At 35.5% G+C, this 21,800-nt stretch overlaps 3 protein-coding genes across 5 annotated transcripts in view; 1 reads left to right on the top strand and 2 right to left on the bottom strand.

The window, feature by feature from the left end:
* LOC125670354 (solute carrier family 17 member 9-like) overlaps window positions 1-21,800 on the bottom strand; it is a 960,148-nt gene that overhangs the window by 383,687 nt on the left and 554,661 nt on the right. The window lies entirely within an intron of this gene.
* Window positions 157-18,918, bottom strand: LOC125669575 (MRG/MORF4L-binding protein-like). Of its 2 annotated transcripts, XM_048904175.2 has the most exons (5): window positions 18,740-18,836; window positions 17,051-17,128; window positions 12,970-13,091; window positions 11,906-12,053; window positions 157-10,155 (listed from the first exon to the last, which is right to left on the bottom strand). In XM_048904175.2, the coding sequence occupies exons 1-5, from the start codon at window positions 18,819-18,821 to the stop codon at window positions 9,974-9,976; spliced, it is 612 nt and encodes a 203-aa protein (XP_048760132.1). In that variant the 5' UTR covers window positions 18,822-18,836; the 3' UTR covers window positions 157-9,973. The 2 variants fall into 2 exon arrangements, with proteins under 2 accessions (XP_048760132.1, XP_048760133.1); XM_048904176.2 differs by lacking the exon at window positions 17,051-17,128 and having other exon boundaries at window positions 18,740-18,918.
* Window positions 19,048-21,800, top strand: part of LOC125669574 (probable ATP-dependent RNA helicase DDX43) — a 30,795-nt gene continuing 28,042 nt past the window's right edge. The window contains 1 exon segment of the mRNA XM_056162008.1: window positions 19,048-19,473. Coding sequence (XP_056017983.1) covers window positions 19,059-19,473 — 415 coding nt within the window. The 5' untranslated portion in view covers window positions 19,048-19,058.

The following is a 21,800-nucleotide window of genomic DNA, read 5'->3' as shown; positions in this document are numbered from 1 at the left end:
CCATTGGTGTTGGATGAATGATTCTGAACACAAATTTACAAGATGAATAAACCAACATTTCCACAACTGCCAATATATAATAAAATACATTCGATCTTTGGGGCGAAACATCTTTTGGGGTGAACCATCTTTAGGGACGAAACGTCCCGTACCGCTAAAGGAAAAAAACCGAAAGTAGATCTTGTTTACAAACTTCAGGCTGTTATATTTCACGACAACTGCTGACATTTAACAGCCAAAAAAAAGAGAGCAGTATTGGTGGCGGAACAAAATTTTAAAGTTAAACTTTTGTTATCTAAGAGACAGAAATTCCCAATCTAAAGGATAAACCGTGAATTAAACGACAGATCATGACTCTAGTGTTTATCACGTAAGTTCGTAATTTATTGCGTAAATTCAGTGAACAATGTATTGTCTCCAGTGGTTAATTCCAGTGCTGCTAATTCCTAAACCATTGAATCCTGCATTGTTACATAACCATGCCATGTTCCTTGTGCTGTACCTGACAGGGTTTTTCTTGGAGAGAAAACCCTGTACAATATGCAGCATCGTTTTTGTTGCTGCAGTGTTTCTGGTGTGTTACAACTGTGTGGGGGACTGTATTTTCTGGGAATGTCCAGAGGAAGATTGTGAAGCATCCGTGTGCAGAAGTATGACGTTATGATTTAAATTGTGGATGGCAACTATTTGCAAACCTCTGTAAAATAGAGAGGTGGGTATTTCCTCCCATTTGGAACAAGTGATTATAATATTACTTGTTATTATGTTACATTTTTCATTAGTGAAGGCTGAAACTGTGACAGAAGATAACAATGTACATATCTTTTCTGAATGAACATATTGAGACAGACTTTAAAATCAGTGTTGTAATGACTGCTGATCCGCTTGTAAAGTTATGAATACCTACGAAAGGTTTTTTTTTTTTCATATTTAAAAAGATTAATCACATACACCTCCTTACACAATATGTGAGAGATTCATTGATATTTCTTTCCATTCATTTTGTTTGTTTTCACATTTGATGTGTTACGAGTTTTCATTGTTGTTCCAGTATAATCATGTCATACATTGTTTCTTCATTGCCATGCTTTCCAAGAAATGCATATTCTGTCAATTCCATTGTTACAGTATCATTTTAATTATCACATTATAGGTTTATCTGAAAATGATGCAAAAAACATTTTTGCTCCAAGTGCATCATACACAACAATTTGCAATAATTCGTTTGAGCTGGAATATCCTAACATCCTAATTCATGTACTGTGATTTGTTATTCTATCAATAATTATTCTTCCTGCCTTTTCATCTGCTTGCAATTAAAGGGATATGGTTTTGTTCCAATGCTACAATGCAATATTGTAATTTGAACATTTGTCAATGACTATTTCATTGTTGTTACATGAAACTAACATATTGAACATTATTTTTGTTGAAATGTTTATTGCGAAATAAATACCAACCTTTCCATATAAACAGTTTTCTTTTTCATAACTTTAACAGGTTATAATGAAGACTCATGTAGAGAACTTGTGCCATGAACCACAAAAAATGGCCCATTCTTAAATTTTAGTGATTTTCCAGTATAATCAAATACATGTATGGGTTTGACTTTTAATTTCAAATAATTAACATCCAGTTTCCCAAAAATGAAGTGATGTGCTTTGAGTAAGTAGTATAGATGGAAATCAATGACAGGAAAAAAATCACTAAAAGACACTTTAGATTCACCCCAAGTGCAGGCCATTACAGGGGTTTTTTGGCTTGAGTTCTTTACTTGATAATGTTAAAATCACATTTCATATGTGAAAATATGGTTAACACAGAATTTCATGAGACTATAGCCATTTGCATTAGATTTATTTCTCATGAATAAACTTTTATGCAAAGAAAACTTGAGGAATAAATGATGATTAACAAAAGTTATGTCTCGTAAATAAATACATTATTGTATCCATGTGAAAATAAAGTCTTGGAAAGTAATGAATGACCTTGAATGAAGATATAGTCTACATGACTGAGTCAAAATTAGTTTACAACTCTGGGTCATTAATTAACAAACACTATGTGAGTTTTGAACTATTCAAAGGGTAGATTAGCCAATACTGACCACTAACCAGACGTGAATCAGAATGACCTTGACTTGGCACTTGGGAATACTATTGTTTAAGGAAAAGAGAAATTACAATGAAGCATTATACCGTGATTAAGATATAGTGAGGTACTGTGCCAGCTTAAACAACTGAACAACATAACATGAAATGACTAATTGTAAAACATGACTGAATTTTATTCCATCAATGCGGTATACAATATAATGATTGACAGGTTTGACATGCAGGTGCCGAAATATAACCTAAATAGCAGGAAACAAAAAATATTCACAATCTATCAATGCCATAGACCAATTAAAACCTTCAATTTACCTAGGTTTTTCTTCTGTACTATAGGTATACAGATTAGTAATTCTATAAATGTAGAAAAATGAAAATTCCAAAGTAAGTTTTTTAATACATGTATCCTTTTTCCAAATGCAACTTCAAATGTCATCTTCTCATGTGTGATGGTGTAATATTACCCCGATGAATAAAGCTGGCAGAGATTGAGTAAGTTCCTGTTAAAAAATTATAGGTATTTGTAATTCATCCATCATCTGTTTTGAACATGCAGTTGTCAACCTGTGTAATTAAAATCTGATTGGATGAAGATTCTTCCCAGTTACCGTTGATAAGACTCTCCATCACACATATAATGTGAGGGGATTAATCTGCTTTTACACTACGTCAATCAACCAGTGCCCCGGCCTTCTCAAGATAAACATAAACAACTTCAAGAACACTGCATTGATGACTAATACATGTATATTATTATGCATGCATCAAGGACAGATTATCACACTACATGTAAACATTATTTTGGTTCAGTGGACTAGCTTTCCATGGAAAACTGACTCAGTCAGGAAGGACGTACTCCACAGAGAATTCAATTTATGTATTATATATGTACATGTAGTAGTACTACTAATGACACAGAATTCATTTTTGTAATGATTGACATAAGTGATGATTTAAACCTTTCCCAAATTTGCATTTCTATGTTCAACTGCATAATCAACTACTTTTGTATAAAGTAAGGAAGCTTTAGGCATAGTAGTAAGTGTGATAAATTTAGTGGGAAGGTCTGCTGTAAATTGACCTTTGACTTCGATCATGACCAAAGATTTAAAGACATCTTGCAGTTAATGATCCACTACTGTCTGTTAGGTTTTTTTTATGTGCAGCTCCTAAAAATACTACAAGGCCTAGAATCATCACATTTGGTCAGTAAATGCACCTTAAGTAGAAGGTGTGTCACACCCTATACAGTAAGGTCACTGTGACCTTTAATTAAGATGATATGGCCATATATGTCATAACCCTTTTTGGGCTTATGTAGATTTGAGTCCTTCAGAATCAAAAAATGTTGACATTTGGTGCATCTTTATAAAATATCTAATGTAAAGTGCAGTATGAAAACAGGTCAATCAATAAACTTCAAAAAGTATCAAAAAGAATTTAAACAATTAAGTTTTAAGGGAGTTTCTCCTTACAAATGTTTGCAAGTAATACAGTAACCTTATTAAACATGAGGCCCATGGGTCGCATCACTCACATAAATCACATTGTTCTGCTGTTGTGATTTTAAAGATTTTTTTTATCAATCTTATTCCCATGAAACATTTTGACCCCATAGTGTGGCCCTAACCTATCCCCAAAGGATCACATCATAACTGAAAATGAATTCCTATATAATAAAGAGTTGCCTCAACACCAAAATGACTAACTTGATCCTGCTGTTCTAGATAAAACCAAGGTCATAAATCATGGTATGATAATTATGAAAGATCTTGCCATAAGAAATACATATTACAAAACATGAAAGCTCCATAGCTTAAATAGTTGAGGAAAAGGTAAGATTTTTGTAAAAAGTAGGTCAAACTTCCAGGGCAAGGTCAAACACCAAAGTATTATAACAAGGTCTTTCCATAAACAAAATATCAAAGCCCTACCTTGATAGTTCAGGAAATATTGAATAGGTCAGGTTTTTTGAAGTAGGTCAAACTCGAAAAGATCACACCATTGTGTCACAATATCTTGTCATAAAGAACCTATATATGTCAAATTATGAAAGCCCTACCTTAAATAATTCCGGACATACTTAATAGTTCTAGGTCTAAGGACATGATATGAAATGAAAGATCTTTCCATAAGAAATTTATAGACAAGATATGAAAGATCTACCATAAATAGTGATCAGAACATATTGTAAAGGTAAGATTTTTATCAAAAGTAGGTCAAACCTCCAGGTCAAGGTCACAAGATCACATACCCCTGCATCACATGAAAGGTCTTAATTACCATAAAGAATATATAATATGAAAGCCCTAGCTTAAATAGTTCAAGAGATATTTTAAAAGTTTTTTTTTAATATATCAACATATGTAAAACTTTGATCCCCTATTGTGGCCCCACCCTTTTCCCAGGTACTATGAATTGCACAAACTTGGATCTACTCTATATCAGGAAGCTTTCATTTAAGTTTGAACTTTTCTGGCCTAATGGTTCTTCATCAGAAGAATTTTAAAGATTTTCCCTATAAATTCACATGTAAAACTTTGATCCCTTACTTCGACACCACCCTACCCCCAGGGGCCATTATTTTAACAAACTTGAATCTGCACTATGCATTGAAGCTTTCATGTAGATTTCAACTTTTCTGGTCTAGTGGTTCTTGAGAAGATCTTTAAAGATTTAAAGATTTTCCCTATATCTTTGCATGTAAAAATTTGATCCCCTATTGTGGCTCCATCCTACCCCTGGGAGCGATGATCTTAACAAACTTGAATCTGTGCTATATGCTACGATTAAGCTTTCATGTAATTATACCCCCTGCAACAAGTTGTGTGTGTGTGTGTGGGGGGGGGGGGGGGGGGGGGGGGTATACTGCAATCGGGTTGTCCGTCTGTCTGTCCGTCCGTCTGTAGACGCAATGGTTTCCGGGTTCTAAAGCATTATCCTTTCCACCTACTGTCACCATATCATATATATGGACTACCCATGGGATGAAGATGTTCCCTATCGATTTTAGGGTCAAAAGGTCAAAGGTCAAGTACATTGGACATTGAAGTAGCAATATGGTTTCCGGGCTCTAAAGCGTTATCCTTTCCACCTACAGTCACCATATCATACATATGGACTACCCATGGGATGAAGATGTTCCCTATCGATTTAAATGTCAAAGGTCACGCACACTGGACATCGAAGTAGCAATATGCTTTCCATTTAAATTCTTTAACGGCTTTTTTCATCGCATGGAGATGCTGTGTTCCTAGATACCTTTTGGATCATAATACTGAAGTTTATTCTGAAGTTTGCGAAAATAAGAAGTTGACACTGAAGTTTGCAGGAAAATGTACACTCAGAAAAGAGGTAGTTTATACCTATTACCAACACCCTTTGGGAGATTGGGGTAAGCGGGGGTATTCTTAGTGAGCATTGGTCACAGTACCTCTTGTTTTCAACTTTCCTGGCCCAGTGGTTCTGTAGAATTAAAATTTTAAAAGATTTTCGCTATATCTTCACATGTAAAACTTAATTTGATCCCCTATTGTGGCCCCACCCTACCCCCAGGGGCTTATGATTTGAACAAACTTGAATCTGCACTATGTCTGGAAGCTTCCATATAATTTCAGTTCCTCTGGCCCAGTGTTTCTTAAGAAGATTTTTAAATAACCCAACCCCATTTTTGCATTTTCGTGATTATCTCCCCTGTGAAGGGGGCACAAGCCTTCATTTGAACAAACTTGAATCCCCTTTACCCAGAGATGCTTTGTACCCAGCTTGGTTAAAATTGGCCCAGCGGTTATGGAAAAGATGATGAAAATGTGAGAAGTTTACAGACAGACAGACAAAATGTGATCACTAAAATTTATCACATCAAGAAATACACATTTTGTCACAAAATTTACTATATTATTTTAAAACTACAATAATTGATATAAATACATATTTTGTTTCCAACAATCATGACATTAATACAAAATATTGTACAATTAAAATGCATCTTCCATTTATCTCATAGGTCCATTAATGACCCAAATGATCCAAGCCATGGTGTTTCAAGGAGTTCAGTTGGACATGCAAAGATCATTTTGATAAAAGCCAAATTGCATCTGTCAAGCTCAAGCTTAATGAGTACCAGGTGCTATGCAAGAAGGAAAATGATTTATCACTCCTAATAGTTTAGTTATGTAGCACTTCTTTGTACAAGCCAAACTTGTTAAGTAATTCATATTTATCTAAATATTACGTACAGTGTAATAAAATGAAAATGCTTTTGAAATGTAATTTCTGCATTTATTTGAACAAATCAAGAGGTGTATTTACAAGTGAGTTGTACCTGAAGTTTGACATGATTTCGTCTCGTGCACACTCATCTATTTATGATGAATAAATATCCAACTGCATGACACATCATGTGCAATGGCATGCAGTGCACTGTATTGAAAACTGTTCAAGATACCGAGTCACAATGAAAGTGATGGTGGAAAAACAGACAAGCAAACTCCCATAATCTATAGAAGTTTTCCTTTAATATACAACTACCTTTCTGTATGTAGAATATTGTGTCACAATGAAAGTGTGAAGGTCTGCTGTCATCTCACGGCATTGACATTTGACCTTAAAATTGTGACTACAAATTCAACAGGTGCACTGTCTTTTTTAATCATTAACTAATTTAACTATACCTTTGTTTAAGATATAAATGTAAAGGTCAAAAATGCATATGGACAATGTGATTAATACAGGGTTTCAGTATATTTTCAGTGTGGAGCCCTAACAAGTTTATATAAATTTTTAAATGTGTACAATAATTATCAATGTCAGTATATATTGTAATATATGAAAGGAGAAGCTTTTGGGCTGGACCTGAGGAATCAAACCCAGGACCCTTGCATTACTAATCAGGTACTCTAACCACTGAGCTATCAAGGCCTATATTCACGGTCCATATAGCCCGAACTACTACATTTTCCTCTCTCCTTAAATTGTCTTCGCCCTCGAAGACACACAACCCAGATTCTTTTGCCCCTGGAAGGACTTAAATTCACCTGAAGTCCGGGGTGGTCAGCAGCACTAAACGCAATAGGAAAGGAGAAAATGCAATCTGATTAAAAATCAGATCCTTTGATCCACTCACGTAGATCACTACTGTACAAGGATCTGAAGTAACCAATAGAGGGTCACGTCCGCATGACCTTTCATTGAGCCAGTCAAATACACACTGTCAGGTTTCTGCCAGCAGTGTTTTTCCTATAAACCCTTGTGTCAATTTGCGTTCTTAAGATAACTGCACCCATGTTAGGTATTTGTGTGAATCAAATAAATTAGGCATTATTGCGAAAGTTTTGAAAATCTTATGCTGGCAATTACAGTTTTATAGTGAGGAATAAACTTTGTGGGAGAGAGATTACTGCGACTTGTTTAAGAATTAACTGGGACATCATTATCTATACGGCACAATCTAATTGGCTGATAGTTCTCTTTAATATTCTGAACGAAAGGTCATGTGGACGTGACCCTCTATTGGGTTACTTCAGATCTTTGTGTAGCAATCTACAGGAGCAGATCAAAGGATCTGATTTTAATCAGATTGGGAGAAAATGCAACAGAACAGACCAGGATTTAAACCAAGACCCCCGATGCTCCAGTCAGGTGCTCTACAAACTAAGCTATCTGGCCACCGGCAATCAAATCCTTCCAACCGCTACATTTCTCCCTCATTAAATGTCTTTACACCTTGAAGATATCAACCCAGGATCTTTAATGTGGTGGTCAGAGAGGTTCAATCACCAGTGACTTAAGATAGCTCAGTTGGTGGAGCACCTAACCGGAGATTCAGAGGGCCTGGGTTTGAATCCCGGTCTGGTCCATTTCATTTTTCCCCTTATTGGTTCATTTGGGGTCATAAATAGCCCCTGAAACTGTCAGATGAAAATGCCTGTTTGAGGATATGGATCCTGGGTTGAGGTCTTCAAGGTGTGAAGACATTTAAGGAGGGAGGAATGTGGTGGTCAAGACGGGTTTGATTGCCAGTGGCCAGAGAGCTTAGTTGGTGAAGCACATGACTGGAGATTGAGGGGGCCCAGGTTCAAATCCTGGTCTGGTCCATTGCACTTTCTCCCTTCCTGTTACTATATAAGAGAGTTATGATATTTCAATATATTTTGAGTATTGATAAAAGCACCAACATTTCAACTTTAAAAAGAAACAATTTTCAAAAGAAAAATATAAGGCGTATAGATGTTTTGGTTAGTTGTACTATGGAATATCCAAAATAATGAAGGCATTGGGCAATTCACCAATCCCCTCCAAACTAGACTTGTCCTAACAGCTAGGATTAATACTCCCAGCTAGGGCTTGGCTCACCCAAAGAGCATGCATTGCGCTTATTCAGAATGCAGCAAATTTGAATGCCATTTTCATAAACACCTCTACAATCCCTGCCATTGCTGTAAGCCACAGCTGAAATGTACACTCCTCTCTCTTTTTTAAAAGGAAGATGAGCAATCCCTGCATGAACTAGAGATTGTTTTTATGAAGAACAAATGTCTCCCCAGCTCCCCAAATTGGAAGTACTCCAAATGAAACCTCCCTCCCCCCCTTAATGTACTGCATATGGTATAGAGGAGAAAGCATGAGCAGGTACTTGGACATTATGAACTCTGATAAGCCATATAGGAGAAGTGCTCACAAACTATTTTACACTCTCCATCCCTCAGATCCACTATAACTTTAAGGATAACAATTGGATCTTCCTGTCCCTACAATATCCTCTTAGATCCACTATTAACTTTCAGGTCCTCCTGCCCCAACAATATGCACATCTGCAAATGGCTTTGAATCATTGTACAAAGTTTCAAGTTTATCTGATAACCCATATAGGAAAAGACGTGTTCACAAACTATTTTACACCCCCACCCCTCTTAGATCCACTATAACTTTAAGGATAACAATTGGATCTTCCTGTCCCAACAATATGCACGTCTACAAATGAAAATTAAGCATTGTACAAAGTTCTATCTGATAAACCATATAAGAGGAGGAGCGTTCACAAGATTTTGTGACAGATGGATGGACAGAAAGTACAAAAACAATGTCTCCCCCCTGAAAAAGGGGAGACATAATTCATCCAGTGAGCTTGATCTTGACAATTTAAATGGGGAATAAGTATGGAAAGTTTTATGGACCCCATTCTATGACTTTGACTGAATCCTGCTCACCGAAGTTTCGACGAACAGGCGAGGAACAAAGAAGTTTGATTATCTCCAAGTTGTTCTGTTGTTTCGTCTGAATCCTGCCTACAAAAATTTCAAGGAATTTCCCCCTCATGGCAAGAAAAACATTTATATATAAAAGATACAATTTGTGAACAATTTATTTAGAATGGTAAAAATAATCCAAAACATTCCCTTTAAAAGACTAGTCACAAAATTTGAAAAAAATATTTTCCTTTCTTTGATATCAATCAAATGTTAGAAACTAAAAGATTTTAAAAAAAATTACCAATAGTGGTAAAAGAAAGAAAAAAAACCCAACAATATATGAATAAAAAACTTTATCTCAAAACACATTATTTCAATATTCATACTCATTGTATGAAGAAATGGAATTTACCAATACGTTTTTTGAAAAGAAAAACAATCAAACATCTATGATAAAAATGATCGGAAATGTTCATCCATGGGACTGAAAAGACAAAGGAATCACTGGCCCAGGAATCCACAGATACCATCACTGTCCCTCTACTTTGTAGATCTGCAGCAGTAACATGGCATCACCACAATGATACCATATCAATCTAAGCATCTGTTAATACTACCGTATCCAACAGTACTCAGGTATAAAGTAATCACTTTAAGCATCAAGTTTTGCTTTCAACGCCTCCGTTTGGGAGGTGGGACATCAGGAGTGGCAGGGCTGGCATTGGCTGATGGAGTGTTTCTTGTCCTTTTCCTCTTTGGCGAGTTTTCTGGCGTGTTTGCATGAAGTATGCTGCTAGTGTGTTTGTTTTCAATTTGCTTGGATTCATTTTTCTCTGTTTTTCCATGTTTTGTTCCTAAAATACCACAAAAATAAAGAAATGAGTTTTGTAAGATATAGAGAAACACTACCATGGTACATACACATGTATATGTATGAAAATATATTCAAATAAGAATAATTCTATTAATACGAACATGCACACTCATTCATCAAACTTACTGTCAGTTATAAACCTTCTCAATAACATTGATGTTTAAGTGCCCTATCAACTAATAAAAAAACCTTTTTACTTATAAAAAGAAACTTAAAAATATACTGCAAAAAATACCCACATGCTTTCATTGTTTTTAAACCCTCTTAATATAAAAACAAGAGACCCATAGGCCACGTCGCTCACCTGAACCACCTTGGTCCTGCTGTTGTTTAAGGTCAACACCAAAATATAACAAGGTATTGCCATAAAGAATCTATGTGCAAAATATGAAAGACCTACCGTAAATAGTTCAGGAGATATTAAATAGATCCAATTTTTCTTAAAGTAGGTTAAACTCCAAGGTCAAAAGATCAAACACCACTGTGTCACAATGTCTTGCCATAAAGAATCTCTTTACAAAATATGAAAGCCCCATCTAAAATAGTTTCTGATATACTTATTAGGTTATGCTCTCTTAAAAATAGGTCAAACTCAGAGTTCAAGGTCACAAAGTTACAGGACATGATATGAAAGGTCTTTTCAAGAGAAATATATATAAAAGATATGAAAGATCTACCTTAAATAGTTCAGGACATATTGAATAGATAATTTTTTTAATTAAAAGTAGGTCAAACTTTTAGGTCAAGGTCACAATATCACACACCATTGGATCACATGAAAGGTCTTGCCCTAAGGAACGTATATACAAAATATGAAAGCCCTAGCTTACCTTAAATAGTTCAGGAGATATTTTTAGAGATATTTCCTATGTATATCAGCATATAAAACTTTGATCCCCAACTGTGGCCCCACTCTATACCCTGGGACCATGATTTTAACAAACTTGAATTTGCACTATGTCAGTAAGCTTTCATGTAAATTTCAACTTTCCAGCCCAGTGGTTATTGAGAAGATTTTGGTATCACACCGATAATTGTCCAATCAAAATGAACTTTAATAGTCAATTGTAGTTCCATATATTTAAAGAAATATTTTTTTTCCTTGCGCGATTTTTCTCATTTCCTCTTCTTCTTTTCTCTTAATTTTTGTACCCCTGATTAGGAAATTTTGTGTAATTTGTAGAAATAACCAAGTGTATACAAAGGAACTATTTGCTGTTAGTAGCTGAGGCTACTTCCTGAGGCGCACTCCGGCTGTTTACACACATGTGAAAAACACGTGGATTTGAGGGTAGTCTTGTTTGCGGGTAATTTATTTTCGAAAATACCATGTAGGGTGTTGTTTTTCTGGTGTTGGCAGACGAGATAGGTAACATAGAACGTGTCCAACTACGTTATTCGGCATCAATTTTGTAAACTGATTTTTAATGATTTTTTTCCCTCTATAGTAATATATAGTGAAAATAATTACCGGTGTGATACCTTTTTATGTTAACACACTCTATTTTTGCATTTTTGTGATTATCTCCCCTTTGAACAGAGCATGTCCTTCCACAAACTTGAATCCCCTTCACCCAAGAATGCTTTTTGCCAAGTTTGGTTGAAATTGACCCAGTGATTCTGGAGAAGAAGTTGAAAATGTGAAAAGTTTATAGACAGACTGACGGCAGACAACGGGTGATCAGAGAAGCTCACTTGAGTGAAAAACTAGACATTCAAATATACAATACCTGAATCAGACTTTGAGTCCGATTTGTCGTCTTGGGATGATTCTGAAAATATTCTAGGGTAATCCCGGGAAAGCAGATCCTTAAATTCCTTTCCAGTGAGATCAAATTCAGCCTCTTTGTTTGGGAATGGTATGATTTCAGATTCATTCTAAAAATTGTTTAGAAAGATTAGAAAAACTGTGGAATTCTTAAATACACAATCATGTATCAAGAGAACAGTCAAATAATTAAGTGACAATTATTCATATGAGATTTAAAAAAAAGTATAACTTAGCAAAGTTTAAAAAATATATGTATCATCATAATTACTATGCAATGAGTGATCATTGAAAGATTGTAAATCAGATTCCATTAGAAGACAATTTTTTTTTATTTCCCCAAAAATATACAAAGTTGTTTCCCTTGGTGGAATCTTGCATGCAGTAAAATGCTACTGTATAAGATACAATTTATTTCCATTCACATGCAGGGGTACAAATGTATATCATTTCATAAGAGATAGGACCTAACAGGGCTGAAACGATACGCCCCTTTCGCGATAAGATACATATTACAATACTTATGCCACAATTCAATATTTTCAATACAATACATTTAAAAGAAGAACCAATGATAACTTTGAAGAAAAATTTTATTACGAAGATTCAGTCACAATTTCAAAAGTAAAATGTTTCCAAACCGCTGAACGGTAAGATGCCTGTTGGCTTTGTAGTTTAAACTGATTAAGTTCATTATTGTTTTTGTCCGACTCAAGGATAACAACAGTTTGACTGTTATCGGACGCCATTTTGTCCCTTGTGCATGTAAAAATCATATGTACAGGTCAAGCCCCATGTATTTTACCAAACCCGATTTTAAACAATGAATTGAAGCAAAAATCGGGGCAATAAATTGAACATTGAATTGAATGTTTATATTGAACAGTATCTCTGTGAATCGTTTCAGCCCTAGGACCTAACACCATCAGCTGCAATGGAATTCTGTCTGAACTGTTTTGATGTACACAAATTAACCCTGAATTCACTACAGGCATGCTCACATCAAGTGAGTTGTTTAATACTTACCAGTGCTTGTAAATCATACATAGAATTTAGATGTTCCCAAATGTCTTTTGAGGAGATTTTCCTACTAGATGAACTGTTCAATTTTTCATGGATGAACAACATTTGGAAATGTTTATTAACACCTATAAATAGAAAAATAATTCAAAATGATTACCCCCCAAAAAAAGTTGAAGAAGGAAAGTAATTGCTAAACATGGTTACAATGATCTGCTATAACTTTTATAAAATTTGTGCACATGGACTTCTCGAATCTTTAAAAGTAAACAAGATGTGTTTGTGAAACACAAATGCCCCCGATAATGGCCAATTCCGAAGATGGCCAATGTCACAAGGAAAATATTTTGGTACCAGTAGAAAGATCTTGTCACAAGAAATGCTCATCTGCAATATGAAAGCTCTAATATTTACCATTTAGAAGTTATAACCAATGTCAATTTTTTAAAAGTAGGTCATATGTCAAGGTCAAAAGGTTTAGTACCAACAGAACGGTCTTGTCACAAGGAATACTCATGTGAAATATCAAAGCTATATCACTTACTGTTCAAAAGTTATTAGCAAGGTTAACGTTTTCAAAAAGTAGGTCAAACTCCAAGGTCAAGGTCATAGGGTAAAAAATGTTGGTACCAACGGAAAGGTCTTGTCACAAGGAATACTCATGTGAAATATCAAAGCTCTAGCACTTACTGTTCAAAAGTTATTAGCAAGATTAAAGTTTCAGACAGAATTACAGACAGGACAAAAACAATATGCCCCCCCGATCTTCGATCTCGGGGGCATAAAAATTCAAAAACAGTACGAAGAAAGCCTACAGTGTGCTTGTAGCATGTTTGTTACCCTTACAAACAGTTCAATTACCTTTACATCCACATAAATTTTGTTTACAACATTCACCTCAAGTCATGCCTAAATTGCAATAAAACAACACCTGAACTTTGTCATCTGTAGAATTACACTATGTTTTAAGAGCCATGTGTAAAATCACGCCATGTTTGACTGAAGTTAGTATATACGTTCAGATCCCTTTGGATAAAATTGAATGGGAGAGTTTCGAGTTACTGCTGGAACATGGTGTGTGTTTGAGAGGGGGGTTAGACTGTTGAAAACTACACTTACTGCAAACCTATTGTGTAATTCAAATTAAATTAATATTAGGGAGGACTGAGGTGAGTGTATTGTTGGGCCCATCTATATTTCCATCAAACACCTTGATAATATTATTAATTTTTCTCATTAACCTAATGACATAATATTATATAAAACAAAGTTTAAGCTTTGTGTTTTAATTTCAGTGTCATGAAGTAAATTAGCACAGATCACATTGATAGCTTTTAATTTGACAGAGCCTCGGTTCACATATTTAAACACTACTGTCCAACTGTTAATAGTTCTGTAGCCCTTCAAAAGCATTCAAACACAAACAATAGAGTTTAAACTACGCTGCTCACTGACCAAAGATTTCCACTGCATTCACTGCTCTAATGAATGCAGATCACCGTCACAAATTCTATACATTTATCATCCCTTCCTCTCTCTCCGCAAAATTATTGGGGTGATTGCTGTCATCCTGGGTGTGCTTGATTGTGACGGTAGAATTATGTCAGAAGAGTTCTGAAAATTCTAACCCAATGAAATAAAACTGGAATTGGAATGAGTTACAATATGGAGACTCATTTTCCCTAGAAAACATTTTGAATGTATTATAGATCTAACATTTGTGGCTTGATGACATCTTAACATGGACGAGGGATGTCAAGTTGAGCAATAAATGGAACTTTATTATACCTCAACTGTGCATGTTATGATACCTCAAATGTTAAAGCTGTACAATTCAGTACTTATGAATTACACCATCATAGTTTGACTGTAAAACCATCGCTTCTTTTCATAAATTTGCTCATGAAATTCCAATCTTTTTTCCAATGATATGTCACTGTATGTGATCTTTACATATAAATATGATGTTCACCATATTGAATTCCGTTCACACCACCTATTTGCTTGGGATTGATAGAACTGCGTCGGAACTGAATTCTGGTGCACTTGATCGCGATTCTGTCTATTCCAGCTGCCAGTCAAGCATGCCCCGCCACTCCTGCTCCAATGCCCTTGCCCCCCACTTCTTGTTTCTGTGTAACAGCCCTCAGCAGCACATTATATCATGCTGAGAATTCATAAGTACTGTAAATGCCTGTACATGTATTGTCTACATCAGAAGTATCGAGGGCTATCAAAACCTCAAAATAATGAATGCAAGTTGTAAATTCAGAATACTATGGTATTCCTGCAGTAACTTGAAACTCTCCTATTGTGCAGAATTTAGTATACTCAAACTGCCAAGTGGTGCTTTTTTTTCTTTGAATTCAGGAAAACCAGAACAATACCACTGTCCAGGGTCATTAGGAGCAAGCATACAACTTTTGGGTGTTTAACATGCAACACTGTACCAAGTACAGAGTACCAAGATCAAAATTACAGTGGAGAAAATAATCAAAAAGGCTAAGTTGTCATAATTTTCCTGAATGAATAAATAGGTAATATTAAAAGCATTTCAATTTGTAATGCTTACACACATATTGTATACTAACAAGTTTTTTACCCATCTTATTTTCACCTATTTTATCTTCATAGGTTAAATTCAAAATTTGGCAAATTAAATCAGAACTCTTTAAAAATGCATTTGGGCATAAATAATTTGATAAGGCAAAAATTTGCAGATCTACATACAATATCTCAACAAGTGCTGACTAAACTCTGTTTTGGATTAAATTTCACAGGTTAGTAGTTAGCACATTGAAATGACTTAAAGCTTGACAGATGATTGCTAGAGTTTTATCCTTTGCAAATTTGGTTCTCATAAGTAAAGCATGAACTTTACACATTAGACCATTATATGAACCTAAACGATCAGACCAATCCAAAGAATGTTGATACTGATATTTAAAACTGAAATGTCAAAACAAGGACAATATCCTGTCGATAAGATTTATGCATGTCATGTGCATCATAATATTCATCCCCAAAACAGAATCAAACACTATAAATTCAGTACAAAGTATTTGGAAAACAAGGTTTGTCTCAATTTTAACTACAGACTGTTGTGCTAAGTTTCATTTCGAACCATTGCAGTGCCTTTTCAACCTTGTTAAAAGTTCTAAAAATTCAAACAACAAACAAAATGTTGAAGAATGTACTATAACAAATACGGACGGTACCTCAAATTGCCAAAATGCCCGTGATTTACCGAAATGCCCCAAGAAATTATCAAAATGTCCTCTACAACTACCAAAATTCCCCATATAAATAAATTTTTTAAAGTAATATGTTGAGAGATTAGTGATTGATTGTGTAAAATTCCGCCTCTAAAGAAAAAATAACATAAAATAAACTTGTAATTAGAATTTGTGTCAATCTAAGGAAGGTAACTCATGTTATTTTTCTTTTATTTCTACTAAAAGATTCTGAAGTGTAACGGGAAGGAAGAAAATGCAATGGACCAGACCTAGATTCGACCCCAGGCCCCCTGAATTATCTTGTCAGGTGGTCTAACAACTGAGGTAACTGGCCACCTGCAATCGAACCCAACTGACCGCTACAGAAGAATGTGTTCATCCATTATTTCTTGATTTAACATACATAGTTGAATTTAATGAATATTCTGATGCATTTTGCAATATCAACAAATATGCAGCATACTGGATTCTAATGATCCTGCACACTCAAGTTAATCGGCGATGACCGGCGACACACTTGATTGTGAGCCAGAATTCCACATGCATCCTGCTGGGTGAGCTGATTGAGCCGGAAAATTTTGATAGGCAAAGTATGTGGCTTCAAACTGGTGTCCTCGGAGACAGTGGTATCAAGAATGGCTTATCCTAAGACAATAAGAGACATTGCTGAAGTTTTCCAATTAGGCAGGCTGAGATGGCTTGGACGCGTTGAGCGCAGCACAAGCTGGATCTCGCAGGTCAGATGCATGAACAATGCAGCACAGCGGGGTCAAGGCAGACCAAAGCTTTCTTGGGATGAACTCATGAAGTGTGATTATGTATAGCCCTAAACATGGACTCTACCAACCCACTGGATCGCCATGCGTGGAGAGGAAGACTTTGCTCTCGACAGACAGGCCACATCTTCGACATGAGGATTAATCCCTGGCCTGTATAATCAAAACCGGTAAATGTGTTGGTTATTTCTATGCCAAATGTTTATACATTAGGTCAACATTTTCATTACTGTACTGTAGTCGGGTCACTTGATTCTAAGCGCGTCGCCAGGTATTTTACGGCACCCCAGATTTTACGAAATTTTGTTAGAGAACATCGTGAATGCGCGAATTGAACACAATTAAATTTTCTATATTCACAGGCCTTTCAAAAGTAGCCGGTAGCCGGCGGATTTCCGCCGCCTATAGTAACATTAGGTGCCGGCTACTTTAGTGACAAAAATGTATGTGCAATGAATAAAACTTTTATAAAACTTTAAACATCTTCCAAACTTTAGTAGACTCAGAAATCGCGGCCGTATCAACCAGGATGTAAAAACGTGTTTACTTGCGCTAAATTTAGTTCAGGTAAATACCGGAACCTGATTGGTCGTCTGTTGGTGTAGAAAATAATACGTCAATTGCAATAGTCGGAAAGCCTCGGATTTACCCAAGTCGTGACAACACAGACGAGAAGTTCCGAAAGATAACAACAAGTCCTGAACGTAAAAATCAATGATGTTGACGGAATGAAGAGAACAAATACCCTGTTCAGTTTCAGCTTTAAAAAGGCCAGAAGTGAAAGTGATACGAGTATAATATCAGAATTTAATCAGGAAAGATTTCAGACTTGCTATTCTTTTTAATTTGCAAATGCCCATGTGGTATTAAATAAAAACGAAAGTAGAATTTTTCAGCACAAATTCGCTATGTTACCAACAAATCTGTAGCTGTTAACTTGAATTTGTGGAAAATTAAAATTATAGGTCATTTAAATGTTACTTATTAATTTGTAATAAAGATTGTTTGGGTTTTATTTAAAAAAATATTGGGGTGAGCAAAACATGCAGTTTAGTTCATTTCAACAATACTTTCTGCATGTAGAAACTTTCTTACAAAACAATTCAGTCTTATAAACTTTCAGTACAAATGTAGAAATAAAAGTGAAAGTTTCTGTTCAAGCAAAGACACTTAAAAATTAATTGATACAGCATCGCAAAAAATAATTAAAATAATTAAATGTAGTTATCTTGATGCACTTTATTTTTCATTTTGCATCAAAATTAGTACTTTGCAATGTTGAATTTTTTAAGTCTTTGCATGAACAGAAAATTTCACATATGAAACAATAAATTCATGGCAAAAGTAAAAATTTCAGGCGAAAAAATGACAATTTCAAAGCTGCATTTAAGTGCCAGGAAACCGCCAGAATGCAGGATTTTGCGTCATTTACCCCAGACCCCCGGCCGTAAGGGCGCCGAGCATTGGATTGCCTTCTACTTTTTCATTTCAGCCTCCTACTTTTAAATTTGTTGAAAGCCCTGTATTCATAACACAATTTAGCGTTTTATCATCAAAATTGAACATTTAAAAACTTGTTAGCATTAACGTATACATAAAGAGGGGAATTTTGGTAGTTTAAGGTGGCATTTCGATAATTTCAAGGGGCATTTCGGTAATTCGGAGTACCCCTATATGTAGCATATAACATTTAAATCTAGTTGTGTTCATCCTAACGGTAGCGTTGTTAACGTATTAAACACTAATAAGAATAATCCGCATTACCAACTGGTTTATGACCTCTCATTGCATGAAAGAGACTAACTTCGGTGTCGACAGGCCAATTTCCCTTTTCCAGTTCCACCATTTTTGAATATCATTAGTTTCGTACAAATAGTTGCCGCTTTGGCTAATATATCATTTCATGAAATTTATTTCAGCATTATATATGAAAATAACAATATACAACAACCTTTTCATTAATAGTTTTAAACTGTAACTTTAAAGCTAATGGATTTTCTACGAAACTTTCACTAAACTAATTCCATGCGGCAAATTTCCCTCGAAATTTCAATTTGTCAGTCTGTTTCAACGTGATTACATTATGTATGAAGAAGAGGATTGGGATGCTGAATTGGAGGGGGGTACGACACCATCCGTGCCCACAAAGCCATACGATGCTTGGAATAATTCTTACAGTCAGACATCCTCTGCCTCATTTCAAAATCATTCACCACAGAAAATGGAAAATTCATTTACACGGTCACGGGGGAGAGGAAGCTGGTCTTCCGGTAGATCTGATAGAAGTGATTGGCGGAGTCGTGAGGAAGGCAATAGCTTCCAAAGCAGTGGGTTCGGGCGAGGGAGTAGAGGGCGAGATAGAGAGGATGGACGGCGTGGAAGAAGAGGAGGATCATTTGGTGGCGGATGGTCAAATAGAAAGGAAGACAATGAGAATTCGGATGAAAGAAACCACTCAGCAATATATGTTGAGTCCTCAGTAGTAGGAAAAATCATAGGTAATTGAGAATCATAAAAGTCAATAGACTTCAAGCTTGCAAAGTGAAGAAATTTGGTTGTTCAGCTAGACTTCTTCACAAAATTCCTACATCATACAGTATTGTCAGGGTTTCATCAAGCTTTTGAAAATTACTACCTATTTCATATCCAAGGGAGATTCTTAAGGATGCAGATATGAGCTCCTAGGAGGAATTTCAGGATCAATCCTTGCATTGCAATGTATAAATTAAAGATCCCTGATATCTTAGCTGCAATGATGTAGCCCTATCCGATTTTTTTTATTCTGACGTTTTCGGGATAGGGCTACATATTCCATAGGATCTCCGTAATGGTGCAAAATAATTTTATGAATAACCGATAATAAGCTCCGTGTATTAGTCCCAAATGTTGTTTACACCAAAAGGAGTACAAACATCGTGCTTGGGTATGTCTAATAAAGGTGTTTTTCATTAAACATCATGTACATGTACAGCATGCAAAATTCTTTTGACTGTTCCGCCATGCTTGTTATCGTGAGATCTCATAGGTGGATCTACTGAAAAACCTAAACATTAAAAATCTTCGCGAAAATGTAGTTACTCGAGCCACTCCGACAAAGAGAGGAAAATCATATGTTTACAGTCTGCTGTTCGTTTTTTTTTTAATGTGATATTAAATCTAAACCTTTTTAAATAATAATACCAACGAAATAGCTTTCTGCTCCATACTTCTCCATTGATGTAAATACTACCTTATATGGCATATGCAAATAACTTGACAATCGGAAGTTGAAACTTCAGTACATCAAACATGGTGCACAAATATGAATCGAGAAATTGGAATATATCGAAATTGTTGAAAACGGTAGAATAGAGCCTCACAAATCGTAAGTTGCAGGTTGTAAATTTATATATTGACTCAGAAACATAGATTATCATTTTATTTACGTAAAGAAAGTCGACAAATGTTTAGAATGAACGAAAATGTGGGAGTGAATCACTCCAGCATTTGCACCATTACAGAGATCCTAAGGAGTTGTAGCACTCTCCCAAAAAAAAAAATCAGCGAGGACTACATTATTGCAGCTACTGATATCTATACTGTAGTAGTTAGGGCTGTATGGGGTCTGGATATTGGCCTGGGTAGCTCAGTGGTTAGAGCACCTGACTAGTAATGCAGGGTTCCCGGATTAGATTTCCGGTCCAGCGCTAAAATTTATCCTTTGCTATATTACATTTGGTGCCGTTAACCACTAGCCCTGGGTGCAACGATATGCTTACCATGTGATACGATATGTATTATGATATGATACGTATCGTGATATTTTTAACATGCTATGAATAATAACAAATGAACAATTGCACTGGTTTCAGTATCATTTAATTGCATCTTACTGTTACAACTGCATATCCAAAATGCTCCTATGTTGGAGCTTATTGGGTTGCAGGTCGAGAAATAATTCAGCGGCATGGTCTGCACCACGTTTTCCATTACTGGAAACCATTTTTAGATGTCCAAATTGGACAGTTCATCTTATTAATAATATATCCAAAGGATATAATACCAAAGCATTAGTGATATTCTGTCGTTAACAACCCTTGGACTTCAGGTGAAAGTCCTATCTGGGGCAAAAGAATTTGGGTTGTGTGTCTTCGAGGACAAAGACAATTTAAGAAGGGACGAAAATGTAGATAGGGCTTTATGGACTGTGGATATCAGCCTGAATAGCTCAGAGGTTAGAGCATCTGACTAGTAATGCAGGGGTCCCAGATTCGATTCCCAGTTCAGCTTAAAAAAAAATTCTCCTTTTCCAATGTTTTTTTTTTTCTTCTATTCTGTAATATCAACACAAGTGACATACTGTATGCATCAATCTTTAATTTACAGAAAAACATTTTATGAGAGAGAGAGAGAGAATAAATATTAGTGATGGGACATCGGTTCACTTTCATAATCGATCATCGGTTGGAATCGATTGCTGCTTTCGATGCGATTTTCCGATTATAATCGGATGTTACATTTTTATAGAATATAGTAAAGTACGTTCAAGAAAATTTGGAAAATTTAATATCAAGTTGCATATGATGCGATCGTAAGAAATGATAGTTATGGCAGTTATAAATCAGCAACGTATATGATAGAAAAAATATTATACATTTGAAACAAGAATATCGTGCACATGATTCTGGTGTGTTGCACTAAAAAATGCGTGCCACATGTCAAAGTATGAAAAAATAAACTTACCAGTGTTGTGTATTCCTTGTAGCAAATACGGCACACGGCTTTATTTAGATTTAGATTTAGGTTCGTTTTACTTGGAGGTAAATTGATATCTACCTTCCGAAAT

Source organism: Ostrea edulis, chromosome 4 (assembly GCF_947568905.1).
Source record: "Ostrea edulis chromosome 4, xbOstEdul1.1, whole genome shotgun sequence".
Taxonomy (NCBI): Eukaryota; Metazoa; Mollusca; class Bivalvia; order Ostreida; family Ostreidae; genus Ostrea; species Ostrea edulis.
This window is presented reverse-complemented; position numbering and strand designations above follow the sequence as displayed.

Excerpts from the sequence above, each read along its gene's own strand:
- LOC125669575 (XM_048904175.2), bottom strand. The coding sequence starts at position 18,821 with ATGGTGGAACTGGAAAAGGGAAATTGGCCTGTCGACACCGAAGTTAGT. Across the intron at positions 17,129-18,739 it reads GAGAGGTCATAAACCAGTTG|GCCAGGGATTAATCCTCATG; the intron begins GTAATGCGGATT and ends TTGATTATACAG. Across the intron at positions 13,092-17,050 it reads TCTCCACGCATGGCGATCCA|GTGTTAATAAACATTTCCAA; the intron begins GTGGGTTGGTAG and ends TTCTATTTATAG.